At 42.2% G+C, this 13,660-nt stretch overlaps 1 protein-coding gene and 1 pseudogene across 4 annotated transcripts; one reads left to right on the top strand and one right to left on the bottom strand.

Annotated features, from left to right (window-relative positions):
- Positions 1-2,794: 2,794 nt before the first annotated feature.
- LOC136548796 (uncharacterized) lies at positions 2,795-7,161 on the bottom strand (annotated as a pseudogene).
- A 1,670-nt stretch (positions 7,162-8,831) lies between these two features.
- On the top strand, positions 8,832-13,165 carry LOC136552065 (uncharacterized). Of its 4 annotated transcripts, none has more exons than XR_010782738.1 (4): positions 8,832-8,981; positions 9,639-11,422; positions 12,310-12,435; positions 12,512-12,648. XR_010782738.1 is itself a non-coding variant. In XM_066543611.1 (4 exons), the coding sequence occupies exons 1-4, from the start codon at positions 8,845-8,847 to the stop codon at positions 12,804-12,806; spliced, it is 2,334 nt and encodes a 777-aa protein (XP_066399708.1). In that variant the 5' UTR covers positions 8,832-8,844; the 3' UTR covers positions 12,807-13,165. The 4 variants fall into 4 exon arrangements, 3 of the variants coding, with proteins under 3 accessions (XP_066399708.1, XP_066399707.1, XP_066399709.1); XM_066543611.1 differs by having other exon boundaries at positions 12,318-12,435; positions 12,512-13,165; XM_066543610.1 differs by having other exon boundaries at positions 12,231-12,435; positions 12,512-13,165.
- Positions 13,166-13,660: the final 495 nt, after the last annotated feature.

Raw genomic sequence — 13,660 nt, 5'->3', positions numbered from 1 at the left:
GATGGTCCCTGAATTTTGGTCTACAAAATATAAGAACCGGGCCTAAAAAATTCTGGGCTGAATTTGTATGGAGTATGGGCCTGTTTGGCACCGCTCACAACAGTTTTTAGCCTGTTCGCTTTGGTCGTAAACGATCGTAAAATTTCAGTCAGAACAGTATTTTTCTCTCACACCAAACCAGCCAGCAGTAATAATCCACGATCGTATACGATCGTTTCAGCCCCAGCCGAACAGGCTGTTTATGAGCAGTTGTGAGTTTTTTTTTTTTTTGCTAAACACTTATTTCCAAACAACTTCATGAGTGAAGCTGTTTTTCTTCTTCTCTCATAAAGACATGAGTTAGGATGAAGCTAAAAATGGTAGCTCATCCCAGCTCTCTCACTCATGAGCTATTGGTGAAGCTATTTTGCCTAACACTTTTTCCAAAAACAGTTCAGCTTCATAAATAAAAAAAAACCTGCTTGTGAAGCTGTTTTTCAAAACTAGTGGAGCTAAGTTGTGCCAAACATGCCCTATGTATTTAAGCTAAAAATGATTAAGAGCTGAGTTAGATTGCCTACCATCATTAGAGGCCTATTAAATTCCGTAGATATACATGCCCTAAAAATGAACTTACTGTTCCTATTCAACTAAGACCTATTTGGTCTATCGCAATAAATAATCCAAAGATGCAAATATAATCCATAATCCTAATTATAATAATTCTATCTATCTCTCCCTAATAATAAAGAGACAAAATTTTCATCCATTTTTTTTGTCCATCTATTTTTTTTTTGTCTGTCTCTCTCTAACTACCGGACAATAGAAAGTTTCTTTCATCCGGACATATATATAACTCTTGTTCATACGAGTTAGAATAGCTCTTGCCTAGCGCAATACAGAGTCCGATTCTAAAATATATTGGGTCCTATATGGTCTATGTTTAATCAAAGAGTCCATACTCCTACGCAAAAAAGTTCATACCCAATACGACTATTATATACAGTAAATTCGGTTTTTTCTCTTTTCTTATTCCGTCATCTATTCAGTCTTTTTTCCTTTTTTCTGGACTATCTCTGATCAGTTAACTGTATCCGATCCATTTTTCATTTTCGTATTCCTTCCACTTCTATTCCTAATTTCCTCTTTTTGTTTTTTCTTCTCCTTTTTCTTTTTTTTTCTTTTCTGGACTATCAAGTCCGTTTTTCTCATGCCCTTTTCCTTACTATTTTGCATGTCATTTTTGTTTTCTTGATTCTCTCATGATTTTTCTTATAAACATAAAAAATTAATACACAATATTACGGGTCTTTGGATCCTTCATCATTCCGTAATCCTTAATAATCAAATATTCATAATACTAAATTATTGATGTAATTTGATTAAGAATAAAAATTATTCTTATTATAACCTGAATTAGCAAATGGTCTAATTAATTAAATTATGCAAAGAAATCTTGGACGATCTATTTGTCCAATCTAACCGGGAGGCGGTAACGGGGGTTGCGCTGCCAGCAGACACGGCGTCGCGGGAGGCGGTGGCGGCCGGGCGGCGAGACGACCATCGACGACCTGTTGGGGGTGGGGAGGCGAGCGATGGAGAAGGAGAAGGAGAAGGGGGCGGGGAGGAGGTGGCGAATGCTGGCGAGGTGGCTGTCGCCGGCGGCAGCGACGGCGAAGCGGACGCAGCCGCCAAGGGCATTCATTTTTTCACTAAACTTTCCCGCTCTTTCATGGATAATTAAATATGTTCATATATATCTAGTTATTTTGCCCGACGGAAGGAATTTGCTAATTTAGCTGGCATTATTCTAAATTGCACTTTTATACAAGGTCAATGTTCTAATTTAATATTGCTTTATTGCTGATGGATTAAATGCTAGCCGGCTATAAAATAGCTTATTCTGTAGCCACTCTGAGTTACGATAATTACTATGTTAATTTACGAGATTACAGTAACTCCTTACTAAATGGTTTACTATAACGTTATGGTAAATACCCTCATGTCACCCAACTATCGTGTGTGTATATGTGTGTGTGTGTGTGTGTATATATATATATATATATATATATATATATATATATATATATATATATATATAGAGAGAGAGAGAGAGAGAGAGAGAGAGTGTGTGAAGATATAAATTTTGATTTTCTTCCGTTGGAATGCAATAATCTAAATCTATAATAATTTGACTAAGCCCACTGGGCCACCCCGATGGAAACCGCCGCGGCAGCCGCCCGATTCCACGAAAACCTCGCCGATCTTCTCCGGTTGTCGCCGTCCAGCTCCAGCTCCACCCTGACCCCGGCTATTCAGCCATGGGAAAATTGGTTCTGTAGCATCGAAAGGTTGCGACCTCTGTAAAATATCACTGAAAGAGTTTGGCCCCGTAGAATACCACTGAAAGGTGCACACGCGAACTGAAAGTACCATTCTGTTAGATTTGAGCGTCAGGTCTGTTAACTTAGACCAAAATACCCCCAAACCGGTACAAGAGCTCTAAAAACATAAGACCAAGACCCAAACCGGTACATGAGCTCTGAGAACATAAGATTGAAGTACATGGCATGAACCGACAGCATTTCAATACATACAAGTCACCATATGCACTAAATATTGACCAAGCACATGAAAAATATTCTGGTTCAACACATGGACTAATATTGACCAACACATCTTGCAAGCACATGGCCAAATAGGTTCACAGTACAAGAACCATATTGGTCTGGTCCAACACATGCCCAAAATAGGTTCAGTACATGACTTTTTCATACAGCAACAGTTCATTAAAATGATTCAGGATCACACTAGCCTAGTTTATGATGACCCTCCTAGCAACGCCTCCTGGTGATGTATCCAGTTGTGCTGCCATTCGTCTTGTTATTGGCCCTGGACTCACTGGTGTGCCTGGTGGTCTTGTTGGTGTAGAAACAGGAGCTGCCATCCTTCTTGTTGTTGGTCCTGGACTAACTGGTGCTTGGATGGCTAAGGAAGTAGAGGGGCTAGCTGTAGCTGTACCAGGTGATTGAGTGACTAAAGAAGTAGATGTTATTCTTGTATCATTCTTTGAAATACCACTTCCTCCCTTTCTTTTCCTACATAACAGCAATGTAATTAAGTCATTTTGCATGTAGGGTAATTCAGCTAGAACATGAAACTTGAAGTTTAACTTACCTAGGTTCAACAGCAAGTTCAGTAGGGGGCTCAGAAGAAGTAGTGGTTCCTGTAGCATTCTTCTTGGACTTTTTGGAAGCATTCTTGCATTTTGAAGTACCACATCCTCCCTTTCTTTTACTACAGAACAGCAATGTAATCAAATTATTTTGCATGTGGGGAAAAAAAGAAATCGATTCTGTGGTACATCTTCTATCATGGGCAGTCAGCTGGGCTTATGGCCGGACGGCAGTATATATATATATATATATATATATATATATATATATATATATATATATATATATATATATATATATATATATATATATATATATATATATAGGGAGAGGCTATTCAGCAGCTGGCTACAAAATAAGTTATTCTGTAGCCACCTCCATTTACTATAATTTTATATACTAATTTACCATAATATAAATACATATTTACGATAGTTGGGTTACTATAACACATGGGGATATTTACCATAACGTTATATTAAACCACTTAGTAAGGAGTTACTATAATCTCGTAAAATAACATAGTAATTATTGTAACTCAAAGTGGCTACAGAATAAGTTATTCTGGAAATATGGACTGAACACATTTTAAACAGGTTAGCATTCTCCTATCTATTTTTTAGTCAGCATTGAATACCTTGACTTATAATCACAGAGACAAGTTCCTTAAACTCGATGCAATTCAAGTAGATAAACACCCTAGTTACATGGGAATTGGAAGGGCTACAGAAGGGTAAGAATCTTTCATCAAGGATTCAAGTTTTTTATGGTAGCTTTTGGCTGGCGTCCAATTTTTTAATAATATTGACAAACTGCAGGTTCTCAGTTTTTGGCATGCTCAACAAGGTAAAAAACTTCTTTCTTTATTTACTTCTTTTCTGAAAAGCACTGACTGCGTGCACCCATCACGCAGACGCAGCACTGCCCCCACTCCTGGGCGGCCCACCTGCCAGCTAGTACACTCCAGTGCAAGGACTAGTCGTCCCGGACCCTACTACACCCACGGACACTGAGACGCCTATGGAGCGATGACTCCGCCGGCAGGTGAACAAAGTTGGCACTCTAGAATGCTAGACGCCTATGGAGCGACGACACTGAGACGCCTATTTCAGTTTGGGTTAGTCATGTCTGTATGAAAGCAGGTTAGCAAGCTGTCAATGAGTTTTTATTGTGTTTCTGTAGTGTACTGCACATTGCCATGCATGATAGCAGGTTAGTCACTAACATGATCCTTGCTTGATCTGTCAATGAAGTAACAGATTCTCATATGCATCAGCAGAAATGAATCAATAACTCAATTGCAGAAATCTTTTCCCATATGTGTTCTGATCATCTCAGAAGCTTGATTAGTCTTATTAGTAAAAGCATCACAAAGGGCTAGCTATACTGTATGCATGGAACCTTTCAACTGCAGCTAGTACTATCATTTTTCTAATAATATCAGTGATATACTCTACAGCATGGCAGATTTTCCTAAGCAACCATATGAACTAAAACTTGTATCCTACTGCAAGTTTGAAGAAGTAGAGGTTCAACTTACCTAGGTGCAACAGCAAGTTCAGTAGGGGGCTCAGAAGAAGTAGAGGTTCCTGTAGCATTCTTCTTGGACTTTTTGGAAGCATTCTTGCAGTTTGAAGTACTTGGTTTTTCTTTCCTTTTCCTACATAATAGCAAGGTAATCAACAATTATACTCAGAAGGAATTGGTATTGTACAAGTGATAGGAGCATAAAATTAATTTACCTAGATTTAGTAGGTATTGGTTGTGGTAATTCAACAGCAAGTTCAGTAGGGGGCTCACGACAACCCTTCTCAATGTGCCCAAAGTTGAAGCATCTTTTGCATTGGTAAGGACCCCTTTTTCCTGGCTCACCCTTACTCTTCAGCCTTTTCACTCTTGGCCTACCCGCGGACCTTTCAAGCTTTGGAGGCAACATTTGAAACCCGGGATCAACAATAGGCCACTGTGACTTGCCAACCATTGGGTTCACCTCAAACTGATAAGTAGCCTTGAAACGATGAACTGAGTAGTAGTCATGCACATAGTCATCAAGTTTTATTTGTCTCAAGGAACCTATAAAGGCAATAACATGTGTGCAAGGTTTACCGGAAATATGCCACTGCGCACATGAACATGTCTTGCTTTCAAGATCCACAGCATGCCTCCAAGGATAGTTGTCCTTAGTCAATCCAGATACCTCAGCCTTGAGACCACCACTCCCCTTAATTGTGTACTTCAAGTTTCTACTCTTCATTTTTAGCTCATTTATAACACTAGGGAGAATGGACCCTTCAAGTTTGTTAGCTATATGCTGCCTCATAGCTATCTTTTCCATGATCATACCCCTAATTGTGTCCACAAGGACATCCACAGGGAACCCTTTGGTCTCTTTAATCTAGTTGTTGAAGGACTCTGATATGTTGTTATTCACATAATCAACCTTGCATTCCCCTGAGAACTTAGCTCGAGACCAAAGTTGTTTGTGCTCTGCTTGCAAGTAAGGAATTGCTGCTGGACAATTCTCTCCAATTTTGTTCCAAAGCCAGTGATGCCTCCTAGGAGTACATGCTCAAGCACAAGGCCACATGTACTTTAGCACATCTCCATCGAAGTGCTTTCTAAAATTCTGCATGAGGTGCCTAAAACACTCTCTGTGCTCAACGTCACCTTGGAAGACGTCGTGGACTGCTATCTCTAAGCCTTTGCAAGCATCTGTGTGTATTGTGAGTCCATGTGGAGTTCCAATTGCTCTCTTCAATTGCTTCAGAAACCATGTCCAATTAGCTTTTGTCTCCTTGTAAAAAATTCCATATGCCACCGGGTACATCCAATTATGTCCATCAATTGTTGTTGCTGCAGCTAGCTGTCCATTATATTTTCCTGTGAGGTGAGTAGAATCAACCCCTAGGTATGGCCTGCAACCAGCAAGAAATCCATTCACACATGCTTTGATGGCCACAAACATCCTACAGAAATAGACTTGACCATCCTTTTTGCTCTTCTTGCAATCAATCTCTACTATGCTTCCAGGACATGTACCTTCTAACTCGGCTTTGAAACTCCACAACATTCTAAAACTTTCGTCCCAAGTGCCATGTAGGCCTTTTAGTGCAAGTTGCCTTCCTTCCCACACCTTATTATATGACATTTTGATCGGAAACTGTCTTTCAAGCTCAACTTGCAATTTCTTTGCTCCCAGCTCTGGAGTAGACTTGAGTACCTCTGTTGCTCTGTCAGCAATCCAGGCTTTGCTAGCCTCCTTACCCCTCACTTGGCTGGTGCTAGCACAGGTATGGCTAGAACCTATTGACACAACCTGAAAATAATAGAAGATATGGGATCTGAATTTAGTGTTTAAATATGTAGAGAACATGAAAAATAAAACATTCTGTACATTGTTTTTTTTTTCATTTTCTTTGCATTGTTTCCTTAAGCTGTTATAAGCAGACTATGAAAGCAATTAGTAAGGTTATAGTCTGGCTCGTTCAAGTGAAGAAACTGAAAAAGATAGCCAACTGGCTACAAATTGGAATAAGGAGCATTACCTAACAAGCAAAAATATCCAAAATCCATTGAGAGAACAAGGGATAATGTACCACACACTGATCCTAAAAATCAAGCATCTGTTTTAGTTCACCCTGATCCTAAAAATCTTGAATTTACTGCCCATGCTTAGGACTGTACCACACACTGCAGTTTGATCTGCACTGCGGCAGATATTGATCAGGTACACCTAAACGTACTTCGTACCATGGCATTAACTCTATTAAATATGTAGAGAACATGAAAAATAAAACATTCTGTACATTCTAAAAATTATGGGTAGAACATGAAAACAACAATTAGTACCATGAAAGTGGGGCAACCAAGAAGTTTCTTTGCGTGAACTTTCCATCCACACTCTGAATCTGCACATCTTGCCCTATATCTTGATTTATCACTATGCTCTACAAATGTTTGAAACTCCCTTTTTATGGCATATTGCTTAATCATCAGTATGAAGGCCTTTTTGTCAGTAAATGTCGAACCTTCCTTTATATCAGGGTTGTCTCTGTCATATGTAGTGAGTGCAACATATGGAGCATCTTGCATCATGGTGGCTTCATCACTTGGCACTGCCTCAGGATCTGTAGCTTCAGTTACATTCTTGCTGCTCTCTATTTTCTTCTTTTCTTGCTGCACTTTCTCATTGCTTCCTACTTCAGGTACCTTCCGGAAATACCTCCACTCTTCATCAACTCCAACTGGATCATCTCCCTCATGGTCAACACCTGGCTCCATATATTGGTCACCTTCCTCCTCTTCTACTCTAGAAGGACCAGCAGCTGTAACACCAAGTTGAGGTTCCATGGCCCATTCTAGACCATCCAATTCTGCACTCACATGCATCTCCTTGAATTGTTCTGTGACCTGAAGTTGTAAGTCATTCTCTTCATCTGTCACTTGTCTTTCATTCTCAATCAAAGCCATATCAACATGCTCACATCTATCTACGGTCATGATAAACTCCACCATTTTTGAGGCTCGCAGCAAAGTTAGAAGCTCTTGGTCCGTACCAAGGCGAATTGTTAGATTACTCTCACCCACAAACCAAAAGTTTGCCTCCTGATAACTAGCCCAACTAAAGTGCTTGAACACATCATTCTCCATATCAATGATGGAGTACTCTTCTGCATCCACCCACCAGTCCAAGCATCTACCCTTTTTGTACACAGATCGACCATCCTCAACAGTTGAGTAGGAAGAAACATCAATCACTACTCGACATGCATTGTTTGGATCGATCCTGAAATAGTAGCAGTGCAAAAAAAATTAGCACGGCTTTCAGATGCCCTTTCTCATCGGTGACCATCCTCATACCACGTGAAATCGCACACACAAATCGGACTTCGTAACTAATTTCAGTTGTACTAGGAACCATGAAATAGATAGCTAGGGTTTCATTCTTATCCGTCGGGGATCTCAGATCGATGCATTGTTCCACCGCATGCGCACTGGAGGAGGAGGAGGAGTCACGGCCGGTGCAACACGCAGTCGAGGAGGAGGAGGTGGTGGACGGCGCAGGCAGCGCGGCCTCCGCGAGACGAGCGGCCCACGGCGGACGGCGCGGCCTCCACACGGGGAGCGGCCTGCGCGCGAAAAGGAAGCCGCGGCGGCCGGCGTAGGAGGCCCTCCGAGCTCCCAGGCGGTCGGCGGATGGGCGGAGGCGGCGCGGCCTCCGCACGATGAGCGGCCCGCGGCGGACGGCGCGGCCTCCGCACGACGAGCGGCCCGCGGCGGACGGCGCAGGTAGCGAGGAAGCCGCGGTGGATGGCGCAGGTGGCGAGGAAGCCGCGGCGGCAGGCGCAGGTGGCGGACGGGCAGAGGCGGCGCTCCCAGCAAGACCGACCGCGGCGCGGCAAGACAGACAGGCACAGCCAGGCGTGCGCGGCGCAGCTGAGGACAGGGATGAGATAAGGCAAGGGCACAAATGTCATTTTCCCTTTGGAGTTTAGGTCAAACTAATGCTCTTGAGGTTAAAACCTGACGAAGTGCTATTTGCAGTTAACGGTGACAACTTTCAGTGCTGTTTTACGGGGCCAAACTCTTTCAGTGGTATTTTACGGAGGTCGCAACCTTTCGATGCTATAGAACCAATTTTCCCTTCAGCCATTCCAAGTCCTCCCAAAACCCAACCGCACCGCAGTGGATGAGTTCCGGTTTCTCGCCCGAATCCTCCCAGCTTCCCGCCGGTTTCCTTCTCTCCGACCTAGCGGACCAGATCTGCCGCCTGGGGGTGCTCGCCCCCAAGGACGAAGCCTTCGACCGCTTGATGACTGAAGAGAGGTGAGGCTGTGTAGTTTATTCTATACCTCAATTCAGTACTTTTCCAGTAGCTTGTGTATTTCATAGCAGAAGGGGTGCTCAAGTTTTGATCGGATTTTTTCGAAACCGGCCGGTTTTCATCACGCGCGGTCAGGTATCGCCGGATACCGCCTGGATTGTTCGCAAGTTCGGAGTAGTCATGGACTATAATCTTGGCTGTATTGCTTCTAAGCTGTAACTGGTTCTAATTACAGCGAAACGCCTTGAATCATCGGGTGGTTGTTTTTCTTTTCCTAGCCTAACCTTGTAACGGAAGCTGCCATAGTTAACCCCACAGGTCCACAAGCGAAGACTGCACACTTTTGTTCTAGATTTTGATTTTGCCTGTTGTATTCAAGGGGTCTACGCTGTGCAATGAACATATATAAATATTTTTACTTGCTTCATTGATTTTTTTTTTTTGAAATTTGAACAAATGCATAGGACTGTGTATAAATATGAAAGAGTGTGCAGCTTATTTCCTGATTTCCTGGATATGTACTCTGCTGGAGTTATTATTCTATGAAAACTGTAGTGCTCTTGTAATCTTTGATTAATCGTGGAACAAATGTGTAATGATACACAATTGATGTTTGGTAAAAGTTCTAAAATATATTTTTTTTATTCTGTCTTTATTAGAACTCAGGTAGCTGGTAGTGCATCAACTGTAGTCACCTTGATGGCATCACCTTCAGCTTCTTCGAGGCCACTGGATCCTGCTTGGGTTCACGCAAAAGTGGATGCCAGTTCAAGAAATGCCATCATATGTCTTCATTGTGGCAAAAAGATTGGGGGCGGCGGGATTACTCGCTTTAAATATCATCTTGCTGGAGTTCCAGGCCAAGTTGAATCTTGCAAGAAGGTGCCTGATGATGTGAAACGTCAGATAATACAACAAATTGATGAGAAGTGGAGAAATGAAGAAAGAAGGTATGAAACTAGAGATGCCCGCAGTTCACGCGCCAAAGATTCTTCAGATGCTATTTTCTCAACCGAGGGAGGCTCTGAAAGCCTATTCAGACCATCAAGGAAGCGAAGAACGGGATACTTTCCTCCGCAAGCTACCACAGGTTCAGAGCCAAGCAGTGGTGCATTTATGACTGCAGAAGACATGGTTCAACATGGTGTAGATGGTACAGAAGCTCCAAATGATCTGTTACATGAAGCTATAATTGCTATGGCTAGATGGTGGTATGATGCAGATGTACCCTTTAGTGCAGCAAATTCTCCTTTCTATCAGCCTATGCTAGAAGCGATAATATCTTCTGGACTGGGCTTCAAGGGACCATCTTATCATGACCTACGTAATCCATTATTGAAACAAATTGCTGAAGACATTCGTGAATATCTGGATGATCTCAAGAAAGAATGGAGTTTACATGGTTGCTCAATTATTGCTGACAGACAAAAGGACTATGGAGAGGGTTCTATAATCAATTTTCTTGTATACTGCCCACGAGGTACTTTGTTTTTGAAGTCAGTAGATACTTCGACAGAGAAATCTGATTTACTTGAGATATTTGATCAAGTTATTGGAGAAGTTGGGCCACAAAACATTGTTCAATTTATCACTGACATAGATGCAAGATATAAGGCTGCTGTTAAGGTTCTGGAGGAAAGATATGGCACTTTTGTTTGGTCTCCATGTGCAGCGCGCTGCATTGACTTGATGTTGGAGAATTTCGCTGATCCTAGATATTTTCCTATGATCAATGAAACTTTAGGTAAAGCCAGAAAGATAACAAAGTTTGTATATAATCATGCTTGGGTTTTGTCTTTAATGAGGAAAGAGTTCACAAATGGTAGAGATCTGTGTCGGCCTGGCATCTCGAGATTTGCTACTCATTTTCTTAGTCTCCAAAGCATTGTTAAATTTGAGAAAGAGCTCCGCCAAATGGTTACCAGCAACAAATGGGTGAAATCAACATATGCTAAAGGTGGTGTTGGAAAAGATGTCACAGCTATTATTATGAAAGATGTTGACTTCTGGGCCAAGAGCAAACATGTTGTTAAGGTCACTGAGCCCCTGTTGCGCGTTCTACGCTTGGTGGATAGTAATGAAAAACCTTCCATGGGCTATCTTTATGATGCAATGGAAAAGGCAAAGGAGTCAATAAGGGCAAGGATGATGCACAAGGCCTGTCTGTATGGACCATATGTGCGAGTAATTGATGCGAGGATGGAGAAGCAGCTCCATAGCCCGTTGCATGCAGCAGGATGCTTTTTCAATCCTTGTATTTACTTTAGCCCCTCTTTTAAGATGCAAAGCTATGCATTTAGGGGCCTTATTAAGACAATCACTAGTTTGGTCCCTGATGATGATGTCCAAGATAAGATATTTCTTCAGCTTGAGGAGTATAAGAAATCAACTGGTGACTTTGGCCTTCCAATTGCAATTCGTCAAAGAGAGAAACTTAATCCAGGTAAGAATGACTTCCATGTTATGAGACTTGTACCAGGGACACACCAAAAGGCAACCCATTTTGGCTGCCAAGCAGGGTATATGCTGCATTAACATAATTGATTTTTAAATTTTGTGAGTGAAAATAATCTAGTATATGATGATGAAGATAACAATGAAGAATTATCCTGGACCCAGTCGAGGTGGCAAGCGGAAATATGTTCTGTTTTCTTTTTCCACCCACTGATCCAGGTGGATAGGAAAAATGAGTGGCAAAATTTGCAGTTTTATGGGAAGAAAGCCAGACAGTGACATATGTAGGATTTTGGGTATGACTTGGTATAGATTGTTTAAGTACTGCAAATTGTAACGTGCCAATATACAATATGAGTACAGAATTTACTAAAAGCACATTAAGATAGATTAAAAAGGTTTCTTACAAACATCTTAAAATCAACAGTTAAGTATGAAATTTGACTTAAAAGAAGCTTACATGGCTACAATAGTTGGAAGAAGATTACAATACCAGATTTCCCACCTCACATGAGTTCTTTTTTCCCATACCTGGGCCTTGGGCCGAGGATTTTTTGGGTGGACCGTGGACCACCATCACTCCCTAGATCCGCAAATGGCCCCAGGTATTGTTGGGTTTGTGAAATAGCAACAGAAAGTATTCCATTGGTTTGTGACTATTATTAGGCCAAATATTGGTGTGCTTGTTAAATTTACTCTTTCCTAAATAAAACAGGAAAAAAATCCATTTTCCATGGAATTGTATTTGCCTGGATTCATTAATCTCACGTTGTCACATAATTGTTTATTATCATCAGTTGCATGGTGGGACAACTTTGGTAATGGAACTATAGAACTTCAAAGGCTTGCAATCCGAGTCCTAAGCCAATGTTGCAGTGCAACAGGGTGCGAAAGGAACTGGGATACATTCAAAGATCTCCATTCCAGGAAGCTAAGCAGGCTTGAGCGTTCAAGGTTAAGTGATGTTGTCTTTGTTAGGTATAATCTGAAGCTCCGAGAAAGGTACAAATACTTGAACCACGTCATATATGTATATACCATCCTGACTTGCTACTTACAGTTCAGCACTGTCATGCAGGAACCAGCGTAAGCTTAAGGATGCCATAGATCCTATCAGCCTGGACAACATCGATGTTTTGGATGAATGGGTCAGTGAAGAACCTAGCCTTCTCTGCAGAGACGACCTGAACTGGGAGAGCGTAGACGCGCCATTTGCCGAACCAACTTTGGACAACGACGAAGAGTTCGTCGCCATCGACAACGGCGAGGAAGCCCCAATGGCGGCACTGTCGTTGCCAGCAGCAGATGATTTGTACTGCCCACAACCAGATCAGGACCCCTACCTGTATGTCAACCAAGATTGCGAAACCTGACTGATTAGGCTTATGCCTATGTTGTATGGTGAACTGAACCTGAAATGAAACATATGTCAGGGTCTGATGCTTGCCTCGGCGTGGACTGGTGATGGTTAGGCTGTAGCAGGTCACTTGGGATCAAATTGTTGCGCTGAAATGAAACAATTCTCTTGTTTTGCAGTCTGTAGCATGCGCTCATTTGCCCTTTCTGATGCCAATGTTATCAGAGTGGACTGATGGTAGATCTAGCAGACCTGGAAGCCCACTATTTGCCACATCAGGGGGGAAAAAGCACATCAGGAGTGACTAGCTGCACTTTTAGAACAGTGCTGGTGCCCAGAGCTGAAAAATAGAATTCCGTCAGTTGCTCAATTATACGTTTATTATTGTATTATAATATAGTGGGTCTCTGGTCGACCTGTGTAGTTTATCTAGTCTTTCTACTAGTAGAAATCTGGATCTAAGACCTGGAAGAAATGATTGAGCCGGCTGATGAGTGGCTGGCTGGCTGCCGCGCGTGACAATCATCGCACCGGCGTGAGGTGGCATATACGCGATTTGTCCGTCGTAACGATGCGGAATACGATCTCTTTTCTAAAGCCTTATTATCGAGATCAGATGGGATGCGTACTCGTCACGGCCCGAAACACAGACGCATGCCTTCTTCACGCACATACACCGTTTTCCGTAGAGGTAGCGCAGGTCCTAAGTCCTAATTAACAGTGTACCGCGCAGGGATCACGAGGCTTATATGGTGCTCATCCGGTACATACGTTCCAGTACATGTCCAAGGACGACACTGGTCTATCTCGATCGGTTGATGACAGCACGCGCTACACGATCCGTTACGTTCCATATCGTTCCACGGAACG

Source organism: Miscanthus floridulus, chromosome 4, assembly GCF_019320115.1.
Source record: "Miscanthus floridulus cultivar M001 chromosome 4, ASM1932011v1, whole genome shotgun sequence".
NCBI classification, from domain to species: Eukaryota; Viridiplantae; Streptophyta; class Magnoliopsida; order Poales; family Poaceae; genus Miscanthus; species Miscanthus floridulus.
This window is presented reverse-complemented; position numbering and strand designations above follow the sequence as displayed.

Bases quoted from the DNA above. Each gene is read 5' to 3' on its own strand.
- LOC136552065 (XM_066543610.1), top strand. From the start codon at position 8,845: ATGAGTTCCGGTTTCTCGCCCGAATCCTCCCAGCTTCCCGCCGGTTTC. The intron at 11,423-12,230 runs GTAAGAATGACT...TATTATCATCAG, and splicing joins AAGAGAGAAACTTAATCCAG to TTGCATGGTGGGACAACTTT. The intron at 12,436-12,511 runs GTACAAATACTT...ACTGTCATGCAG, and splicing joins AATCTGAAGCTCCGAGAAAG to GAACCAGCGTAAGCTTAAGG.